The following is a 22,902-nucleotide window of genomic DNA, read 5'->3' as shown; positions in this document are numbered from 1 at the left end:
ATAAGATGCCGCCCCCCCCCCCCCCCACACACACACACAAAGTGGACATGTCAAAGAGGAAATTAATGTAAAAGATGGTTCAAATGAGTCACAGGTTCATATTTGTTTATTAATATGTGAAGTCACTTAATGCTCAATACTTACAGCAAGAATCTGAAATATGCTGCAAACTTTAAAGTAAACCTTAAAGACGTATTATTGTAGAACAGCATCACAGTACATTCCAATACTCATAAGTAGCAGTAGCTGGAGGTGTTACACATTTTACATATATTTAAAGTACCAACACATGATCCACTGCATTGATTTGATGTGATTCCCTCATTGATTGTCTGGACTCTGACTCTGACCCCCTGGCTGGTTGAATGTGATGTTCCTGAAGAGAATGTATCCGTCTGCACTGAGCAGAGCAGCCAGCACGAGGGAGAATATCTGCAAACAGAGCAGATTTTAAAAGTTAATGGAACAATACAACACATCTGGAGTTCAGTGCACGTTTATCTCTCACGTTAGAGACTCAACTGTAAGTGAGCAAGTAAATCTTTGGACGTTAGTGAGGATAATGAGTCATCCAGGTCATGGAATCCTCCTGAGTTTTGTACACACGTGCACAAAACTCAAACAAGTCCAGTTCACTCTGTATATAACTGCTTAAGAATTAGAGTTGAGGCAAGAAAACTTTATGGTTTTGTTAAATATGCAGAAAATAGGCTCATGTTTGAGTCACAGCCTCTGTAGTGGTGCAATGATTTAATTTAAATAACAAAGTATTCAGGGAAACTGAAATCCTCACGAATTAAACAACCAAGAATGAGATCATATGTATTAAATAAATGTTAAAGAACGTATATCTCACCCCTCCAACCAGCGTGCCTGTGACGGTGTGTGTGGTCATAGCCAACAGGCTCAAGACCAGAAAGTAGACGACTGCAAAGACCGAATTGCAAACGTCCTGAAGAGAAATAAGAGAACAACTTGGGACAATGCAACATGTAGAGCGGCTTGTTCCCCTATCACCAGGCCCATGAATACTTCATGACAATAGTGTGCCGCAGAGCAGGACTCACAACTAAAGGCCAAAAGAAGAAGGTCAGCCTCTTGTTGAGTTTGAACAGGTACAACGACAGCAGCAGGGACGTGATGAGGAGCTCCAGCACCGTGGCTGTGATGTACTTTGGTCTGGATGCGACCGTGAAACACACAAAAGCCGCAAACAGAGTCACCTGCAGCAGGAGAAGAGACACAACACGCAACAGAGCAGCTCAATGATAGAAGATATGAATTCAACTGTGATATCCTGAGTAGAGAGTCACTGGTTGTTGTTTTTCACCCAATATGTTGCAGCTCTGGCAGAGAAAGAGGAACTGGTCAAACATCTACCTGAGTTCCCTCTTCACATTTTCAAACTAAAGCTGCCGATCCCGTTTCTGCTTTAGCCTCTAAAACGCTCTCACAACACACATGAGTCATTACAAACTAGCTCCAGTAGAATTGTTAGTAACTGAATTACACAGCAAACCTGTGACTCCTCTGAGTTATTTCCTCATGCACCTCGTCTGTTCAAGTTTCCTAACGTGTCCAGGGCACCACGCTACAGTTCAGCGGTTTCAAAGCCATGATGATGAAGATGAGGATGAAGAATATCTCACCATCTCTGCTGCTTTCAGGATTCCCCTCTTGGATTTGAGAAAAGCCGCGTCCACGTCCATGGAGGTGACCGGACCCTGATCCGCTGACATGTTGATGCAATAAACGACAAGTCGCTCAGTTTCCTGAAACAAGTCATTTCCTTTGAAGGAAATGACTGTTGGTAAAAAATACACCAGCTGCTGCTAAGTAAGAGACGACTACGTAAATAAATGTGTCTTCTGATTTTCACATAAGATACAGAGAATTTAATTAATATATCATATTCACTAAATGATCAGATGTCTTACTGTTAACTCATTTATTGTGAAATCATGTGTCATGTGTTCTTTTTTAACCCATGAGCAGAACTACAGTAAATGTGTTAATATCCCTCCACCCCCTGTTTGTTGTGCTTTCTTACATCAGCCCCAAACAAATGTATGATACAATTGAATAATATTTATATATTCTGTAAATACATATCATATAATAAAAACACAAAGCATCGAAAATCAATCCATGAAACCCACTTATAGTAAAGTATAGTTTATTACTTGAGGCACGATGAAAATAAATACATTTTCCTGTTTGAAATGAAATGAGTCGTGATCCATTTGCTCAATTCACTTGTTGGATCTTTAAATTCACAGCAGTAAAAGTTATTTCCACAATCAAATCAATGTTGTTGCACAGAGATGATTCTCCTGGTGCTTCTCAACATGAATATTTTGCAGAAAAGGCAATTAAAAAAAATAGAAAAAGGTTTTGCTTCCTTTTCCTCATGTCTGGCTCCTCAGTTTTCTTCTCAGTGTGGCCAGTCACACTTCCACGGCTCAGACTTCGGCCCTTTGAGACACTTCCCTAACCTCTCGCAGCCTGCAGGGGCCCAATTCTGCAACAGAGAGCAGCCGTCACAGTAAAACACCAGAGTATGAATTCATCAAAAATGTTAAATGTGTAATAATTTAGCTTTTTGTCACTCGGGGGGACAAGCACAAGATCCTCTTTGAGTCCTGTCCTCAAGGTGTTATTAGTTGGTTTCTAATCCTGTGTCCTTTATATCCAGTTCATTTACAAGTATTAAAAATCCTTTATTTATACAGACCCATCATGCCAGTTATTTCAGGTTCATCACAAGGAAACTATATGGAAAGATTTATCTTAATAGCAGAATAATTTACTCGTACATTTATTTATTTAAAATATACATCTGGTCTCGTTACTTTTAGAACTTTTCGCAGCGCTTAACAAAATCTCACTTTACAAGTTAACCCAGCACAGCCTCCTCACAGACTAAGCTTCCCACTGCACTGTTTACAAACACAAACTTTAGTCTTAAAAAAGTTTTCAAAATACAAAATATTTAAATTCCTCAAACTTCAAAAGTCTTTAAAATGAGAAACATGAAGGAAGAGTCGTGGACTTCAGACTCTCACATGGTGCAACATATGTTACTGATGTTTCCATATGAGCTGATTATAATGTTAATAGACGTTTTGACTGAGGATCAACTTCCTCTTGACACAGGACGTTGCATCACAGGAAAACACACACCAACCCTAAATAATATTGTGTTTATTTTGTTCACCACCCGGGGGCAGTGCTATGACACAAATAAATCCAGAGCAGCTTTGTTCAGCTTGTCATTGAGGAGACAAAGACAGGGTTACATTCAGCTGCTTGAAATAACCCAGAGGAAAATGTTCAGATTGGAGGACAATTAATTAACGACCTCATCAAATAAGATTCACATTATACAATAGTGATAAACAAATGTCAAAAAAATAAAAGCTCACACTGTTGAGGTGGCGGATGAACATGGATGATACGGATTTAAACCTATAGCAACTTTTATCAACAGCTCCATTAACTTCTCTAACGCACATTATTCACACAAACCAGAATTAGATGCTACCGAAACAGGAGTTTGCCTTTATAAAGATTTTGTATTAGTAAAGTGCAACATTAAAGTAATTTTACTTATTTAAGTAAACGTAAATCTCACCATCACTGAAAGGTCACACATGTTGAGCTGAGGGATCCCGGGCACCAGACTCTTCTTGTGCTGCTCCACCACTGGAGAGATCCTGCTCAGCACGTCCATGTACTCCGGATTAAAAACTCTGCAAGCAAACACACACACACACAAACACACACACCACAGACATGGTCAGTAACTAACACTTAGGAGTTTGATCATTGAATGCATTTAAAAATATATATATAAAAAAAGTTGACATCTGTTCTTATTACATTCATAATAAACCTATTGATACATATTATCTTGTTATATTTTGTGTTATGGATATACTTAACTCATTTTTAAGCTTTTCGTAACTTTGTTTGAAAGGTGCTAGATAAATAAAGTTATCACTATAATCTTCAGATGTCTTGATTTGCCTTATTATCAAGTCCAAAACCCAATGATTTCGGTTTTTACAGCAAATCTTCACAATTTAGAAGCTATGACCAGAGGATACTTTGCACCGTTGCTTTAAAATGGACAATTTTTCTTTTTCTTTTTTATAAATAGTTTATTATTTCTCTGCCAACAGCCACTCGTTCAATTGACTTTGAACACGTTTGATCCTAATTTTCAGCATAAAGAATGACTTCCTGCCAGAATCTAAAAAAAATATATCACAATTAAAATCTTAGGCTTAAATAGCGTTGATTAGTCTGATAACACTGAATGTTTAACCCGTTTGTCTCGGGCCGTTTTACTCCAAGTTGAAATTCAGTGCGAGTATGTGTCCGGTAATAAAACCATAACAAAAGACTTAAGTGTTCAAGTCATTATATTATAGCGGGGACATGCTGCAGCCTCTCAACAACAAAAACAAAACAGGCCGTCCACTCGTGCGCCCTCTGGGACGTCACGCTCAGCGGGGGTGAACTATGTAACCTCTATCCCTTCCCCTGTCTCTCAATTACTGCTGTTGGACACCGGTGAGCGCGAGCACCTCTGTGCATTATTATATTCAGTGTGTAAAACACAGGGGCCCCGAAGGCTTTCAAAGGAACGCTGCTCTCAATAGGACCTGTAGGGTTAATGGGCTGTGTGTCCACGTCTGTGTGTGCGTGTGCATGTCGGGGGGGGAGTGGGAGTGGGAGTGGGAGTCGGGTGGCGTGACACACAGATAGACAAATATCAGCAGTGCAATTACACCCTCGATACACTCGCCGGCAGCACCTGTGCCAACCCTCCATCCTCCCTCCGCTGCAAGCCCGGCCCTCTGATTGGCCCCTGGGGAACATGTGCATGTGTGTGAGGTGAAGTGTCAATTAGAGTAATAACCCCCGGCTCTGTCCAGCTCACACCCCCCCCCCCCTCTCGGATCTCCCACAGGGCAGCAAGGCTTCCTCCATCAGCCGGCACCTGCTCCTTCCCTCCGTACTCTCAGTCTTTACTTTCCCCCAGCAATTACTCGACTGCTACTGAACCCGCTGCAATTAGCCCCGTGTATATTCGCGTTGCCACATTCGTCATGAGCCAACTATCTTTGCGTTGTGACCCCCAAACTGAAAACAAAATAAAAAGCAGATTATCGCTCCCCACGGTTCCAAAACGCAGACGTCCAGATTAAATTGCTTCGGCTATCTCAAATCTCAAATTCAGCTTCCGCCCGATCTCGATCAGCGAGAGGGATATTTCATTCCCCCTGATATCTGCGCCCGCCACTGATTGCTGCGATTCATTTTGCCGATAAGTGATGAAGCAACTTAATAGAAGTAAATGTAAGGGAGATTTATCAGAGCGCTGGGAGAACTCCATTTTCCCCGTGCGGGTCTGCAAGCAAAGCAGGAAGAAACTTGCACGAGACACAAAGTTGCCTATTGTTTCGTGGTCGCGCCGAAAAACCTTACAATGCAGACCTCTAAATCAAAAAACTAATAATATCATTTGTTTATGCCTCCTCTGCAAACAAATAATGAAAAGCCCAGAGTCAGCACACCTCATTATCATGATTATAACCCTTAGCTTTCTGGTGTAGAGGCAAAATCTGGAATAATAAGCAGGCTGTATGCAAATTGAGTCTTTTGATTTATAATGTATGGCACCCAAGGGGGATGGGGGCATTGCTCAGGTGTGTCACCACTCTGATTACTGATTCATAACACTATTGCTGGAACACACACACACACGCAAACACACACAGACACACACACACACACACACAGTAGCAGAAGGTGGGGGAATTGAGGAGACAATCAAATACATCTGTCCTGCCTACCCCTCCCCTCCACCATCTTCTCCACCCTGGTGGAAATTGAGCACTTCAGTGAGGACTATTGATTGGGGACACAAGAGCGCGGTGGCAGGCAGCATATGAGGCCAGGCCGTGCGGGTGGGGGGGCTGCCTGCGGTGTAGCGGCTGGGACTCTACTCTGGTTGATCGGGGGGGCTCTGGGGACGGGGGTGTGTGAGCTAAGGTAGGTGGTGAGAAGGGCAGGGTGTGTTAACCCCGAGGCCTGAGGTCACAGAGGTAGAGGGGGGAGGGGAAGTGGAGGGCAGGAAAAAGGCTACGGACTTCAAACTCACCTCTGGTGGTGCAGACCCCGGACAGGAGGACCACCAGCACAGACCTGACCGTCCTCCAACCCCCCCCACTGTACCAATCACATACGTCTCTACCAATGGCAGCTAGGCCTCTGCTCACAGCCATTAATTAAAAGACAGTAGAGAAACAAGTGAAACTAAAAACGACTGGATGATTGTTACATAATTTTAATATACATTTGTGTGTGTGTGTGTGTGTGCACTCTTTGCTGTATCACAGCCTGCGACAGTAGTGAAGGTATGTGTGCAGACAGGCCCTACATCATCTTAAGTGGCTCTTTAGGTGTCGACAGAGATTAATGATGGCCAGGCAGCCAGTCCAGCTGGGGGACCGAGGAGCACACGGACAAAACTCCCACATACACACGTGTACGCTACACACACACACACACACAGACACACACAGACACACACAGACACACACACAGAGGCTTAACTAGGATGGAGTACAACGGTCCCAGTGGATGCAGAGGGACAGAGGCTGAGCGGTGAGGAGGGAGCTGAGATGCATATCAGGAAGTGGGGAGGGAGAAGTAACAAGGGGGGGGGGGGGGGGGGAAGTAAGACAAACGTTTGGGGAGAACGGTTCAGATCAGAGAGGAGAGAAGAAGAACGGAGGGTGAGCAGTGAAGAGGTCATGAAGTGGAGTGACCTTGTAGAAGTACCCACTGACCCCTCAGCGTGGGAGGCCACAGAAATGAGCATGCCTCTCTCTATGTGTGTGTGTGTGTGTGTGTCTGTGTGTGTATGTGTGTATGTGTTTGTGTGTGTGTGTGTGTGTGTGTGTGTGCACATCCAGCGCTACACCTGGCTGCATATTGATTGTTTTTTTTTATTCCCAGTGAATAGCAAGGCTAAGAGGTGGGCAAATGAAAAACAACATTAATGTTTTATCATCCAATCTCACCACGCCGCGACCGAGAGCGGTGTGAGCGCGAGGTGAAGGAGAGATGAGGTCAGAGCCGAGCTGGAGGGGCGGAGCTTCAGAAGGCAGGAGAAGAAAGGTCAGTCCGGGAGCTACCACGGCAGCGGGGGGGGCCAAAAGGAATATTCTCTCATCAAAGCCGTTTGGAGATGATCTTGATGTATTAGTCATGCTCTCTGCTTGCGTCACTTTTTCTTTAAAAGATCAAATCAATATTCTATTGTGACAGCGTGAAGTAAAAGGTGATGTCATCTCTCTTTGCACCATTATTAATCGTGCGTATATTGTTTGTTTGAAAACTCCATCTGAGTTTTTTATCCCTGTTCGTCCTCAAACATCTGATATTACCCATCATGCACAGGAAGCATTCGGTTGTTAGTTGCAGAAAGAGCCGAGCTACAAACAAGAGAATTCAAATGCACAGCAGCTGTTAGCATGCTTCTTGATAGGTCATCCATGTTGCATTCTGCACTAGGAGCCGGGGCTGTTGCTGGTTATTTTAGGAGCCTGACAGATCAGAAGCCTGACAGAGCAGCTAAAGATACATCTTGACCGAAAAGAGCCAATCAACAAGCGGCTCCAGTCCTCTGGTTCTGCCCATTCAGACTAAAAATAAGAGTTTCCAAACTAAAAGGGAACTCGCAGCATTTCCGTACTTCTCCATTTAGCTGATCTAAAACTCCTGAGTAGGTTTAGACACCAAGCGTATCCATTGCAGAGTTGCTGTGTTTTCAAAGGAGGAGCGGAGCTGTGTGGATGTATCTGTATCCTGTCTCCTCCACCATCACTTTCTGCTCTGAGCTTCTTAACTCTCCTGCGAGCCGCGGCACAGACACACAAAACTCCATTAAACAGCACTCGCTCTCAATTTAGACATGAACAATTTATCTTCAGTTATAACCCGTGGTGGTGCACCAGAGGCTCGGGGGGGGGGGCTAGATAGTAATCTTTAAGGAGCTGTTTGCAATCACAAAGAGGAGGGTGTAATCAGGCGCGCTCTGGCTGAGCGGATCAATCCGCCGCCTTCTTCTTCTTCACGCCACTGAATCAGCATTGATCTCATACACAATCTGTGCGACCAACAGGCAAACAACCTTCTCGTTCTCACACCTCGCCTCCTCGTTTCCTCACATCTCTTCTCTCGCTCCTGGTTGACTTCCCTCGCTCGTTCTCCTCGGTGTCTCTGGAAATCAAATCAATTTTCTTTTTCAGGAAATTCACCTGATTGGGAACTTTTCCCCTGGATCCCGTCCCAGGTGGAAGAGGATTGGATACGGCGTGTGCTCCTTCTGGTCGTGAGTGGTCACATCTGGGACGTTCTGACCCGGACAGAAGTCAATGCCCTAAGAGAGAAGACAGCCACACGTTAATGTTAACTTATTTTCATATTTGAGGCCAATTCCACTTTGGATAATGATCAAGTCAATGCACAGCAAACAGCTTTAAGCAGACATGAGACACAGGTGAGGGGCCTTCCAGGACGAGGACTCTGCCTCCGTTGCACAATAATACACAATCTGATCATCTTTATAAAGCTCTTATTTAGAATGTGCATTCATTTTACTTTGCCTCTTTGGAGGCAACATTTACATGAGGGGGAAATAATAACAAGGCTATGTTTCTAAATCATCTGAGGCCATTTTACAGGCCTTCAGCACGTCAGTCCTGAAACCACAGGGAACTGATTAGCACCCAATCTGAGCTCTGTTGCTGGAATACGACTTATGAGGATCTTATGAGAGGAACGAGCAGAACTCTCATATTTACTTTTACTTCACCTCACAGGCGTATATCCCTTAATTAACCAGGAAAAAAAGATAAAAATCTCCATCAAGAAAAAACCTGGCCAAGAAGGCAACAAAGCATAGCGTTACAGGTAAACAGGTAAAACCTTCGAAAAATGAAAACATAAACTTAGAACGGTTGCTAGTTAGTAGGATTACTCAAAAGTTACTGAATGGATTTCTGTAAACTTTGTGGAGGTGGTCGAGCATGACCCGAGGAAGAACCCATTAAATTCTGGAGTGAACAGAGTTTTATCTTTCTCTGGTTTGAACTAGGTGAGATTAACCTTGACGGAGGCATTCGCTCTACAAGTGACCCTCTGGTTAATTAAAAAAAAAATGTGGGTCTTTTTTGACTTCCTGTTTTGCCATGACATGTGTCAAATATAGTCTTTTTTAGTGGCCTTTTTTGATTATTTTCGTTCAAACACACACAACGAAAACGCCCCCTGTGTGTTTTATCCATGTGCCACTTGTCCGTTGAGGGTCTGCTGACACTGGACAGGTCGGCAGAGTATCACAAGACTGACACTGAGACAGACATTCACTCATGTCTCAGGTTTTAAAAGAAATGTGCTAAACTCAGCCGAAGAGATCTCGATGTTTCGATTTATGACTCTAAGCTGAATGTTAAATATTTGTTCTGTCGTCTATATGCACGCTGTCTGCCGGTGTGTTGTGTTATTTATGCAGCCACTGTCGACACAACACAGAGAGGTTCAAGCCCTTTCACAAAATAGGAGGACTTTTCCTGCCTCCCCACTCCAAATCTCTCCACTCCTGCTCCCGGACTCCATTCTCATGAGCCCTGCAGTGATCTTAGTCTGATTGAGTCCCCCTCACTCCTCCAGAACCCCTGGAGATCAGCCCCCTCCATCAACACACACACACACACACACACACGCACGCTCAGACACATACACAAACAATTTTTGATGAGCACGACAAATATTGAGAAAGCATTCATCTGTAAGGCAGTGCTGCAGCCCCCCTCTGAGATCACTCAACGGAGCACCTCAAAATACATATAGAGGGATGGGTGGGGGGGGGATAGATACCCCCCCCGCCCCGCTGAGCCTCCTCTGATCCAGACGTGTCCTGTCTTTTGAAGCCAACAGCTTAGAAATGCAGAGAAGAAGGAAAAAAAGAACCCACCACACAATCTCAGAGGAGCAGCGAGAGAGGCCTGCTGTGAGAACTGTATCTCCCCGACTCCGTCTCTTGTAGCCAAGACATAAGAGCGAGAACTCCATATCTGCTCTGACATTAATGCTATAGATACAACGAGGCTGCTTTCAGACTGGAGCAGAGACGTCACCGTTACAAGATAAGGTCCGGGAGCATCCAGGGGTAGCAGCGCGGATTCTAAAGACAATATTGACTATTAGGGGGGGGAGACAGTCTGATCTGCAGGAAGAGCGATTAATTCATGGAGACTCTGGATGAAGTTTTAAACAAATTTAAAAATATTCTCTATTTAACAAGAATATTCGACAATAAAATCCAAGTGAACCACGTGCCACTGGAGAGAAATTACTACATCAACTCATTTAACTTACATGGACAATCTTTAGTGACTTGTTCTTCAGTTTTCCATTTTCTATTACTTTATATATCTTCTATTATTACCCATTACCATTATGCAAAAACTACTGAACAGATTTCCAAGACACTTAGTAGAAGGACAGTGTCGGTTATGAAAGAACACATTACATCTGGATGTAGATCCTGTTTAGGGGGCAGGGAGGTTTTCACTTTATGGTTCCTGTTAAAAAACATAATTTGGGAACTGATATCTTTGAGTGTTATGCACTTTGGTGCAGCCTGATTGAATTTGAGGGGACTTTTGGGGCTTGGCAGTGGTCAGCACTCTAATGAGTGTTTCTCTACTGTTGTACATTTATTTAACTGCTGTAGTAACTACTTGCTCTTTAGGCTTAGATCTCCCCTGATATGGTAAGTTCTTTAAATATGCAGCATTTCTTGTAATAATAATAGTCTAAGTGTGAATAAATACATTGAATATATAAATCTTATCAGTCACAGAGGTCTCTTAATGGAGATCGAGTACTTTATTGATTCGTTACGTACATTTTGCTGCAACCTTTTAATACCTTTAAGTATAATTACGATTTAAAATGCAGGAGGTTAACTTGAGGACTTCCACTTTTACATTGGTGCTTTTTCATAAGTTAAGGATCAAACTACTTCTTCCGTTGAAGGAACTTAATGTTGAATGGTCGTATAAAATCTCAAATGTACATCCCACATCGTGCTCTCGAGCAGTTAGCTCGTCTCCCTCCTACCATAAAGTCAGTGGATGAGTTAATGTCACGAGTTTCTCTGTCGCCCAGGAGTGCAGTACAATACCTCCGGCCCCGTCTATTCTATTAAACATCAGGGAAACACGTCCCGTTTCAGGTTTCATCACCGTGTGAAGTCGTCAACAAAGATTAAAAGCCGTCATCGAGCTCTCAGTGTAACACGCGTTTCTCAGCAGTCCAGATACAAAAGGAGCCACAGCCTGGGCAAACTATATTTGGCAATATTAACGTCACTGCGCTGCCTGAGGAGTTTGATAAGAGCCATTTACGCCTGTGAAATTTCTCATTTTCCTCATGGCTGAGCTTTGTGAGCGAGGCCAGGACAGAGCAGTACGTCTCCCACCTGTTAACCTGTTATTTCATTCCTCACATTTTCCCTTGTTTATTTTTTCGGCTTCGATCAAATCATGTTTTAAAGTTGTAATTATAAACCGAGGAGCAAGAGGGAAAATGATTCTGATTTTGAATATCTGTTTTAAAGACGAGTTAAATTTGAATCTTTAAGAGAGTTGTAAATGATCTGTATCATTAAACACTTTTTTCGTCTTGATGACTGCTTCACGGTACAGTTTGCCATTCACTCACACACATTCACACAGCGCATCTTTGTGCAGCACTTCCTCCATCACATCAATCACACACACACTGGATCGTTTGGATCGTTAGTCAACTTCAGCATGCAGAATGAGGGAGACTGGGATTAAACCGCCGACCTTCTGGTTAGTGGACGACCCGCTCTATCTCACGAGCCACAGCCGCGAGGGTCAAGCTATTTTGTGAGTGGATGTGAGAGTAGACGCGATTGTTCGCGTCTAGAAAAGAAGCTCAACCATGGACCTTGGAACAAGCATTTCTTCTTGAGCGGTTTTACAAAACATTTGACTCAGTGTCTGACAGTGAGGGAATAAGTAGTTTGTGTGTTTCATGTTTATGGAAAGAGCCCTAGGTTTAACAAGAGCAACTGTTAAAAGACTCAACAATAGTGGCGCACACTGAAGCACACTATAGATGGAATGCTGCACCATAAAGCAAACACACACTCAGACATGCAGATCCTGCACAGCGACAAACGGAACACACATGTACACGTTATCTGTTTCCCTCCCTTTCTCCCTCTCTCTCTCTCTCTCATGTACACACACCGAATCGATGGGCAACTCACAGGCAATCAGATGCCATTATTTGTGAAGTTCCACTTCAGTTCACATGAGTTGATAAAGGAGGCTGCTATTGATTCAGCGGCCCTGAAGGAGAGAGCAATTTAAGCGACCGATGGGGCATAAAACAAACTGGGTCGCAGGAAAAAGCGGAGCCATGGAGGGAGGACGGGAGAACATGCTTCTGTTGGTTTTTATGAACAGGGGAGAGAAAGATGGACAATACTCAAAACTCAAGTGTCAGATTTCACATTCATCCCAATGCATTTAATCAGCGCTGAGTTGATATGATTGATGAGATACTCGGGGCGTCTACCTCTCTTCATTTGAAGCTCCATGGGGCCAAAAGAAAAAAAATCCTACAGCGAGGGAACGATGGTATGTAAATGGGGAGGAAGACAATCTCCACTGGAGTTAGAACAAACAAGTCAACTGGCTTGATGAATGATGCAAGTTCGCTGATGTGGGGGCTCTTCATTAATATTCATTACGCTCTGATGTACACAGCAGTCAACTGATGAGCCATTTTCAAGATAACACCAACACTGAGAGTGTTTGTGTGTTTGAGGAAGATTAGAGGGGACAATGGGAGGGGGGGGGGGGGGGGGGGGGATGCGGGAAGCGTAAATGGAGAACTGAGGAAATGAAGGCGGGACAGAGTTGCTGTGTTAAAAAAACGGCCCTTACTTTTTTAAATTCCGTCAATGAGTTGGTCCAGGTCCAGTAGTGAGCTTTGTGCTGCCCCAGCCTCACAGCCATCAGCTCGTCGCCACGGTAGTAGAAGATGGGCCTGTTGATGAAGAGAGGAGGGAGAAGAGATGCTGAGAGACGTTTCTTCCAAAGGGAACACGGGAGCAAATGTTTCACTCAGAACCACAAAGAGGAAAAGTGATTCTGTATTCTCACATTGACTCATTCGGACATCTTACTAGAGGGGCGGAACATTTTGGGGGAAACTGTTTGGAATTCAGTGCAGGTCTGAAAACTGCTTTGGTTAAGGACTGTGCCTCGTTTATCTCTACATACAATCATAACATAAAGTGTTTTTTAAATGAAGGGGGGGGATATTGTTCCCAAAACTGGCCACAAATCCCAAATTGTGTAACGGTCAGTGTATGTACGCGCCTGTCCTGGAGTGTGTGGGAGCGGCTGAGCAGGACCGGTGTCAGGTCCAGTCCATCCAGGGTTCTGTCATCAGGAGGGCTGATGCCGGCCAGAGCCAGACTGGTGGTGAACAGGTCCATCACATTGGCCAACTGGAAGTTCACCTGCACAAAGAAAATACTAAATACAACCACTGTCTGCACTATGAGACGCACAAAGAGAACAAGTCACGCAATCCGTGAGTTAGAATTGGAGAAAGTGAATAAAACTAAAATTGGTCGGGACGTACAGTTTCTATTTAACATCAAAAATGTGTTAATCTCGCTGATTTTGCCTTTTGTCGCACAAATCCAGAATGATCTGTTTTACGCTGGAGGACAACGACAAGCTTCCTCTCTCTCGCACAATTTTCTTTCTCAACAAATAAAGGCAATAAGCATGGTCACGATAGGATGTTTGCATGTGTGGTTGTGTGCACCCATGTAGGCAAGAGATGCATTTCACCAGTCTCCTCTCTAATCTCTGCTTGCAGGTTTATTATACAACCTCCAGAAATGCCTCTGTCTGAATGGGGGATTTTTTTCGGTGGGGGGGGGGAGGAAAGGAAAGAGAGGAGAGGAAGTAAGGAGAGGACAGGGCCGGGGCGAGCAGGCGGCTGGAGCAAGCTGGTGTTTTATCTCCTTCTCCCAGTCCCGGTGGAAAGCTTTATTTTATTTATAAACTTTGAACTATTTTCAGATAAAATGCCATTTTTTCGCTGTCATCCTTGATCTTCCGTTCCATTCTCTCCTGAGCGAGCCTTAGAGGGCGACGGCACGCTCACAATCAGATAGCGCTATCAGGCCTCTGCAGCTGCACCGCCGTGTGCCGCTGTGCTCCTATCGGCAGCCAGCACACATGCAGACACGGGCGCACACACACACACACACACTCACACAAGCTCCAAAGCACTGAAATGAATTCCCTTTTCTTCTGTATCCACAGAACTAGCCACAGAAAAGGCTCCGCAACGCATTCCATGATCTATCTGCACATCCAGACACTCTCCCTCACACACACACAAACACACACACTGAACACACACTGAACACACACCAACAGATTTAGTCCCTCACTTCATTTTCTTTTTTAGAGTCCGCCTCAGACAGACACACACAAACCATTATAGAAGACAGGACAAAAGGACACAAGAAGCAAAACTGACATTTACTTGTTTCTCAATACCAAAAACCAAACCTTTCAAAACTCTATCTCTAATGTTGCCATCTTTCATTTCCTTCCTTTATTAGCTCAGCACCATGTTTGCAGTCCACACTGAACTTCATTGTTTCTCCACCCTTTGTTCTTCTCCTTTTTTGTCTGACTCATCACTCTCTATTAAAGTCAGGGTCCTTCTCCCTCTCTTTCTCTCATTTCTTCCTGTGCAGTGAGTGGTGATGCTGGTTATCTGAGGAGGCAGTGCCTCTATCCCTGCCTCTGCCACTCCGCCTGTGTGTCTGTTGCCTGATAAAACACCACAAAAGGGATTGTGACACTCGACAACAGTGCGGGGCCGACACCCCACCCACCTCCGCGTCTTTGTTCCTGTGTACAGCCACCACCCGCTCATCATCCCGGCTCCTCGCACCCCTCGGGCACTGGAAGAATGCTGAATGTGCACCTGTGCTCAGACCACCCCCGCTCCTTCATTCCAGTACACGTATCTCCATCCTCCTGAACGCGAGTGGATGACGAACCAGTTTCCTACACACTCACACGAGTCAGGTAAATGACTATCGCTGGGATGCATCCACAGAAAAAGGGCTCGTCTCCGTTTAAGTGTTTTTTCCATAACTGATCCAGCACCCCCCCCCCCCCAAAAAAAATAACTCTCCACCTCGTCTTAATACTATAAAGATAGTCTGTGCTCAGATGCTACAATAAACCTGCTTAACAAAGGCTTGCATGGCTGTTTGTTGTCCCCATTATTTTCCTCCGAGAGCTTATGGACTTTTCAATGCACAGATCAACAGAGATTTCACAATAAGGGGGGGGGGGGCAACCCTGCGTCTGGTCTGTCGTCCCTCCCATGGAGCACAAGAGCGGTGGATCCAGAGCTGCTGAGTACAGTAGCTCCAACAAAGCCGCTCTGTCATCACAACCCCAGAGAGCTTCAGGGAGGATCCGTGTCGACCCTCGTCTTCACAGCCAAGCCTCAACTGCAAATCATAACTCAGCTTTTTTTCTACATCTATGTCTCTTCAAGAAAGTTATACAAGCAATCCCACAACACAGTCCAAAGTATGCCTACATGTAGGGCGCTCAGCACATGCATACATCGACACACTGGCTGGTTAGAATGTGGCACAGGTGCAGCAAAGCCCCGCAAACACGACAATGTCCCCGGCAGCGCGACAGTGCCGGCATCTTTAGCACTCATCCTCCTTTTTCCCCTTTTCTACACCAGTCGCCTCTTTTTACCTCTTCCTTGCCTCCTTCCCTGCACCAAGCCCCCCCGCCACCCCCCCTCCACTCCTCCCGTTCCTTTATCCTGAGCGCCTGGCATATTCAGATACTGAAGTCCTCATTACAGCTCAATCCAACCTAAGCAAACACACAAACAGATTAGCCGCTTAAGACGCTCCCAATCCCCCTCTCCCGCGCTATTCTGCTGCGCTATCAGGCCCCAGCACACCCCTGTGAGATGAGCCAGGGGCAAGGCTTACTGCAGACTGCAGCCTCCGCTCGCTCCTCCACCAAATCCCTCTGCGTCACAGCCCCGTGTCACAGCTGCCCCTAATACAATTAAAAGTCATTTGCAGAACGCACGGGCTTAGGGGATCACGGTGTGGGTGGGGGGGTTAAATTGGGGAGGGGGAGGGAATAAGGAGAGAGTGAGAGAGTGAGTTGGGGCATTAATTCCAGCCCAAAAATATTTGGGGAATCGGTACAAAGAAAAAAGTGCCCACACTGTTTGAGGCCAAAATCACAAAGTCTATCGTCACCGTTTCTGGAGTTCAGTACCCTGATAGAAACTGAACACATGAACTAGATACTGCGGCAGTTAAAGGGTCAGAATGTGCACATGAAAGGAGGTAAATGATACACAAGTGAAATAAAAAAGCAACAATCATTCAAAAGAGGGGATTAGTGAAATAATTATTCCATTATTCTCGGCCTAATTCTCGGTGCTGTGCATCGCCCGCAGCCCTACAGAGAATATTACAGCTCCTGGAACCTGTTGATAGGCAGAACATGACGGAGCAGCAACTGGGAATAAAAAGGACTGGCTCTGGTCGTACAAGTCCAGCCTCAAGAGGAGATGTTGGGGGGTTTGCTGATTGATCTTCTTGCAAAAAGCTTGAAGTATTCTTACTGTGCCTTCTTCAATGGTTCCAGGCCACCAGGCAATGGCGGGCTCCCTCATGCCCCCTTCAAAAGTGGTCTGCTTCCCACAGAGGAACGGCCCGTTGCTGCCACCTGAGGATTCAGCAGCGGCATCATCAGTGTACAAGGACACACACCCACATTCAGGGCAGATTTAAACAGAGTGAGACCAAAATGAAACTTGGATTTACAGATGTCACGTGACCCTTTCCTTTGACCACTGAAGTCTTCAGGGTTGAACTCTGAAGAAATTCCCCAAAAGCCAGACTTGAGATATCATGTTCAAAAGGCCCAAAACATGTTTTGTGAGGCCACTGAACCCTTGACCTTTGACCTCCGGAATCAAATCAGTTAATCTTTATGTAAATCAACACGTGTGCCAGATCTAAAATAATTCTCTTCAGGTGTTCATGATAAAATAAATAATGCATTTACAAGTGAAAAGTTTGTACCCAATTTTTTTAAAGAAATCCCTTCAAGGTGTTTTTGAGAAATGAGGCACAATACTTACACAAGTCCACCGGCTGTCATCAGCACAGAGCCAGTAAAAACTTGTGTGTGTGTGTTCACCTACCTTGATGTGGGGCAGATATAAGTGCGGCTCCGTTGTCTGAAGTGAAGAAGACAAACGTGTTATTGTCGATGCCCAGCGTCCGCAGCTGTGACAAGATCTGACCCACGCTGTAGTCCAGCTCCATCACCGCATCTCCATACCTACAGCACACAGCCAATCACAGAGGAGGGCCTTCAACATGGGAAACACATTTATGACCTCATGCATCTGCTGTCAACTGTGTGTGTGTCAATAAAAGAGTCAGTGAGGTAGAATATAAGGTACCGGCCACGCTGGCTCTTCCCTAGGAAAGGTCTGGAGGCGTAGACGGGGGCGTGAGTGGAGTCAGGTGTCCAGTAGAGGAAGAAGGGCTGTCCAGCCTCAGCCTGACGGAGTATGAAGTCAAGGCTTTCCTGTAGAGGAAGGAGGTGTGAGAGGCTGTTACAACACCGTCAATACAGATGACAAACCACTTGTCACAGAACTGCTGTGAAGCTGTATAAAAGTAAATAACCTTTTTCTCACTTGAATACAAATTCTAACCATCTTTTGAGTGGGTGGTAAACTCAGCCGGCTGTTTCTTAAGGACACAGAGTTCAAACTTATGATAATTTCAGTGGCTGCACTTTGTGGTGCTGTTAAATTATACCGGTATGCTGATATGATTTGTTCGAGGTCATTAATAGTGGACCAAATATAGGAAACACATCTTCGTATGATGCAAAACCTGGGTGTAGATAGTTGTAGATTAGTTAGAGGCTGCTGATTGTACATTTATCTGAAATTAATTAATTTCATAAAATAATAGAAAATACGTCTATATGGGAATTATTCACTAAGAAGGCTCCAGTTGACACACACCTTACAGTTGCTGTATTCTAACCGGGACAGAACTCATTTTAACAATCAGACATACGTATAATCTGACAACTTCTGCCTTTGCTACATTTTCCAAAATCAGCCATATTAATAACTGCATGACTGAAAGAAGTCAGTTGTTTAGTCTCATTAGAGATACTACAACGAGCTTCACAGAGCCCCACTCGACAGATCCATCCAGCGTCTTGTGATGACACATCACACCTCTCGAACACACTGTGCGTCTCTGCTGCTTCTGATCCATTTCAGAAGACAATGGGAGGGAATGACGTAGGCAGCAGAGACAATCAGCTTGAGTGTGAGCAAAAGTGAAAAATCCACTTCTGCTTGTGAAAAGAACAATTACAAATTTGAATTTGTTATAATAATGTTGACACATAAGACAATGTTTGACTCTTTTTGACAATTTAGTAACATTGTATTGTGTAATATTCTACTCCATATATTACTTTACAAAGGAAATTGAGAAAGGAAATTGGGTGTAGCTGAAATACTCAGCTCCACTGAAGCACAGGACAAAAGTGAAGCCGACCGTCTCAATCGCCGCCTGCTGGCTGGCTGCCGTACAGGGCAAAGTACATTTCAAATAACATTTTCTCAAAGGTGGTTTCAGTCATTTCTTATCACACTAATGTCCAAGTGTTCATTTCTTCCAGTAAGTTTGAATATTTTGATTGGTTGAGTGTGGCTCTCGACGGGACCTGGCCAATCACAATCCTTGTTTGAGATAGACGCAGCCATGTAAAGAACGGATGAGCCTTAACTTACCTGTAAATAGATCTGTGTGAGGTTGGACTCCCCAGTTTTGATGTTAATCTCAAACTCCTCATAGAATCTGAAAAACAAGTGGATTGATACGATTCATTAAATAAACCTACATCTGAATTCCTGCTAAGGTGGAGCCGTGCCCTTGCTCCTCTCCTCATTTTTTCCGTTTTCAATTATCTGATTGCCTCTAAATTGACCAAAACCAATGTAGACAATCTCATTAACGCAATGGAAGCTCATTTCTCTGAGGCAGATTGTGTTTGTAGATGTTGGTGGAAGACATATTTGGGACGTCTCAGTAGAGCTGAGCAGAGGGAACTGTTATGAGGTGCTGCTGAAGCGTGGCACGACGAACACAGAAGCAGTGACAGGCATCTCTCTTTTGCAACGCTTCACTTCCTCCAGGTGTCCTCGCACACAGCCGACGCAACCTGCCGTCTCTTGAGGGCGTGTGTGTGTGTGTGTCTGGTTGTATACGTGTCTACGTTTGTGTGTACGTCTGTCCAGGGCCCAGGTATGCAGCGCTGATTAAACCCATGGCTAAGCGAAAAACACGCCCGGCTGCCAGTTCCAATGACCCTGAATACGCATATGGCTGTTTTGGGGGAAAACAAATGGGCGGAAAATGGAATACACAAGCACAGCTGGTGCAGAGGAGGAAGAGGAGGGGAGACAGTCAACTCATCCAGAGGAACACAACAGCCAAACTATTCCACTGAGTCACCGGGAGAGAAGGTTTTTATACATTTTCTTCTGTGGCTGCTGTCGTGTATCTGGCTGCATGCGTGTGTGTGTGTGTGTGTGTGTGTGTGGTACTACCTGCCGAGCATCTCAGAGTTGTTGTAGACTGGGACGTTGGGTCTGAAGCTGCTGTTGTACGGCCCAAAGTGGCAGTTTGGTGCTCCGAACCATTCATCGAAACCATTTTCCAGAGGAAGGTGCTGTGGTCTGTGGCCCAGATGCCTGTGGTGACAAATGAAGAGCGCTCACTCACCGTGACGTCAGTGGGACTAAAGGATCACACTACATGTTTTTACATTATTCAATTTAGACCAGCACAACAAATCAAAAACAGTTGTGGGATGGAATGATTTTTAAAAGCACAAAGTACTTATGGGGATTTTTTGGGGGGCTGCAGCTACAACCTTTAGGCCTTTGCTGGTTTCAATTCATCTTAGTGTTTTATCTAAGTCCAATTGCAGAGGCATGCATTCTGTTGGATACTGGGAGGTAACCTCTCACTGTGAGAATCAGGTCAAATGTAAGTTTGCTGGTGATACCAGACAGATGTTTCCTCTGTTTGTTTGTTTATTATATGATCTTTCTAATGAGCTCTGGGTCTCTGCACAAAGATCTCCATACCAACAGAGAAGAAATGCAAATATCTGATGTACAGTAGAAAAGTCTTGTATACAGTGGAAAATGTTCATTAAATTCTGCATCAGTGTTTCAAATAGCAAATATGCATCACCCTTAAACTGAACAAAATAAAAAATAAGTAAATATTCTATGTTTACATGCATGTGTTGTAAAGTACATTTGTTTGAGTACTGTAGTTTGGAGAACTGTTTTATTTTTTCCTTCAGCACTTTTATTTTGTGCGACTTGATATATTGTAATACACTACATTTCAAATGGAAACCCTGTACTTAAATATTTCCAATTATTCAAGGTGATACTCACAAGAAATATGAACAGTTGATGAAATATGATGCATTGTAACATATTAGTGGGTGGCACGGTGGGGCAGTGGATTGCACTGGCGTCTCACAGCTAAAATTAATCACAGCTCGAACCCAGTCATGAAAGACTGCAGAAGTGTGTATGCTCCAAATGAGGATGATGCATTACACATGAGAGTTCTCGAGGCTTTTAAATCAAAACGCATTTATGTTTCCGTGAGGCTCGGCTGCACTCAGAGATTTGAATCCCAGGTCGTCCGGGGTTTTCGTTTATTGCTGCTATAAACTAACTTATCGGAATACTTCCTCCACCGCTGATTGAAACCTCCAGAAACCTCTAAAATCCCGGATTAAAGATGAGGAGCTCACCACTTTCCAACTATCTTGCTGACATAGCCCTTTTTCTTCAGCAAACGCGGTAACAAAATCTCATCCTTAGAGATTCCTCCCACTATCTCCTGCGGTGTGTATGCTAGAAAAAATAAGGCAAACAAAATGAGTGTACAAACTTTCCATCACTTTACTGCTCATTGTAGGTAATGAGAAACTGGAAAGGAATTATTTTCAGCTGGATAATCAGAACAGACAGGATGAGACGGTACCGTTTCTGGCGTGACCATTAGTGGTGTAGAAACCGTTTCTGACAGGCAGCCGACCGGTGAGAAGAGAAGCTCTGGCTGTGGTTAAAATGAAAAAAAGGTAATTGGGAAAAACACTGATTAGAATTTCTGTGCTTTGATCAGAGTCATCTTCAACTGTCAAACAAAAACAAAAAAAGAGTTGAGAGTGCTCTCGCCCTGATTCGGACACAAACGCTCTATTTGGATAGCATTACACTAATTCAACAAATTGAGCATTTATCTATGCTTTGTTGTGGAAGTTAACAGAAATAAAGGATCACTCTGGTATCCATCTAAGTTTTTATATTTACATTCTTCCAGATTTTTGATTTTTTTGTTTTCTATATCTACCAAAACCAATACCGTTAATCATTCAACTGCCGTTAAAGGGCTTTGAGTCAATTCAAGTAATGCTCAAAATAATAAGGGAAAACTTAAAATCAAACATCAGATCTTGATGAATTAATTATTCAAGTTGAAAATCTTTTCTGATGTACATTCTATAATTTGTTGAAAACAAAATGATGTAACAACGGTCAATAGAAACCAAAATCCATGTAGGGCTGGAATTATAACCAGGCCGGGCATTGACCTGGACCAGGGGGAACCTAGGATTTCATCCTAGTAACTAACAGCAGTCAAGCTACTGTTGGCCATGACATGGAGGTCTGTGCGACCCTCCAAGGACATGCCTCCCCAGACCATCACTGACCATCACTGACCATCCGCCAAACTGGTCGTGCTGGATGATCTTACAGGCAGCATAATGTTCACCACAGCTTTTCATAACCTGATGAATATGTTGAAAAAAATACGCCCTGTTGTGTTGTACCACACTTGTTGCTGACTCACATGGGGAACAGAGGGGGTTGGCCGTGTAGAAGTTTGGAAGCAGCATGCCCTGAGCTGCCATGGCATCCAGGTGGGGGGTCTCCTTAGAGGGCTGGCCCAGCACCCCCAGGTCCCCCCAGCCCATCTGAAGACAAGTCACACACACACAAACACAAACACGCACCCATGCACACACACAGAAAAACAAAAACACTCTTAGAAAATGCAAGCAGGAAATACTACAGTACTACCTAAGACATGAAGAGGAAACAAAACAACATCACAAACGAAGAAAAGGTACAAACAGAGATTTACTCACATCATCCATGAGCATGATGATGATGTTTGGAGGTGAAACATTTGCCGTCTCTCCTGTAAACGAGCAACATATCACAGCAGTGATCAGAGATAGAACAGACATTACTCAGTCCTGCTGCTGCAGTCACGTGATCCACCAGGAGGCGGAAGTGCTTCCTTTTCACACTAATGTTTACACACGACACGGAACAGTGTTTGTTTTCAGACGTCTGCGTGAATTAATTTATTTTCTTATTATTATTAATTAAATGTAGCTTTATTGGTTTTTCTTGTGTTGATAAATGAGCGTAGCTGCGTCACACGTTGTGCTGAGAAATAAACGTAAAAAATATTCCTTGGTTTTGGTGCATTCAGGGACTTTCTGGAAATTTTAGAGTGCAACATAAAAGTAGAGACAAAAG

The 22,902-nt window shown here is 44.1% G+C and overlaps 2 protein-coding genes across 2 annotated transcripts; both read right to left on the bottom strand.

The window, feature by feature from the left end:
* Positions 1-88: 88 nt before the first annotated feature.
* LOC128444033 (chemokine-like factor) lies at positions 89-1,807 on the bottom strand. The gene is made up of 4 exons (XM_053426358.1): positions 1,650-1,807; positions 1,068-1,223; positions 857-952; positions 89-432 (listed from the first exon to the last, which is right to left on the bottom strand). The coding sequence occupies exons 1-4, from the start codon at positions 1,737-1,739 to the stop codon at positions 322-324; spliced, it is 453 nt and encodes a 150-aa protein (XP_053282333.1). The 5' UTR covers positions 1,740-1,807; the 3' UTR covers positions 89-321.
* Positions 1,808-2,159: 352 nt separating this feature from the next.
* galns (galactosamine (N-acetyl)-6-sulfatase) lies at positions 2,160-22,706 on the bottom strand. The gene is made up of 14 exons (XM_053426243.1): positions 22,503-22,706; positions 22,205-22,328; positions 21,335-21,409; positions 21,102-21,204; positions 19,870-20,013; positions 19,051-19,117; positions 17,689-17,816; positions 17,425-17,564; positions 16,840-16,943; positions 13,506-13,648; positions 13,068-13,170; positions 8,337-8,458; positions 3,635-3,752; positions 2,160-2,521 (listed from the first exon to the last, which is right to left on the bottom strand). The coding sequence occupies exons 1-14, from the start codon at positions 22,602-22,604 to the stop codon at positions 2,435-2,437; spliced, it is 1,560 nt and encodes a 519-aa protein (XP_053282218.1). The 5' UTR covers positions 22,605-22,706; the 3' UTR covers positions 2,160-2,434.
* Positions 22,707-22,902: the final 196 nt, after the last annotated feature.

The sequence above is a fragment of the Pleuronectes platessa genome, chromosome 1 (genome assembly GCF_947347685.1).
Source record: "Pleuronectes platessa chromosome 1, fPlePla1.1, whole genome shotgun sequence".
NCBI classification, from domain to species: Eukaryota; Metazoa; Chordata; class Actinopteri; order Pleuronectiformes; family Pleuronectidae; genus Pleuronectes; species Pleuronectes platessa.
The sequence above is the reverse complement of the archived record's forward strand: the minus strand, read 5'-3'. Positions and strand labels throughout refer to the sequence as shown.

What these genes read in the sequence shown, in the direction of transcription:
- LOC128444033 (XM_053426358.1), bottom strand. Translation starts at nt 1,739, where the DNA reads ATGTCAGCGGATCAGGGTCCGGTCACCTCCATGGACGTGGACGCGGCT. An exon ending in TCTTCTTTTGGCCTTTAGTT is followed by an intron (nt 953 to 1,067) that starts GTGAGTCCTGCT and finishes ATTTCTCTTCAG; the next exon opens with GACGTTTGCAATTCGGTCTT. An exon ending in CAGGCACGCTGGTTGGAGGG is followed by an intron (nt 433 to 856) that starts GTGAGATATACG and finishes CTCTGTTTGCAG; the next exon opens with ATATTCTCCCTCGTGCTGGC.
- galns (XM_053426243.1), bottom strand. Translation starts at nt 22,604, where the DNA reads ATGTCTGTTCTATCTCTGATCACTGCTGTGATATGTTGCTCGTTTACA. An exon ending in CAACCCCCTCTGTTCCCCAT is followed by an intron (nt 21,410 to 22,204) that starts GTGAGTCAGCAA and finishes TTTTAACCACAG; the next exon opens with CCAGAGCTTCTCTTCTCACC. An exon ending in TATATCTGCCCCACATCAAG is followed by an intron (nt 16,944 to 17,424) that starts GTAGGTGAACAC and finishes CTGAATCCTCAG; the next exon opens with GTGGCAGCAACGGGCCGTTC.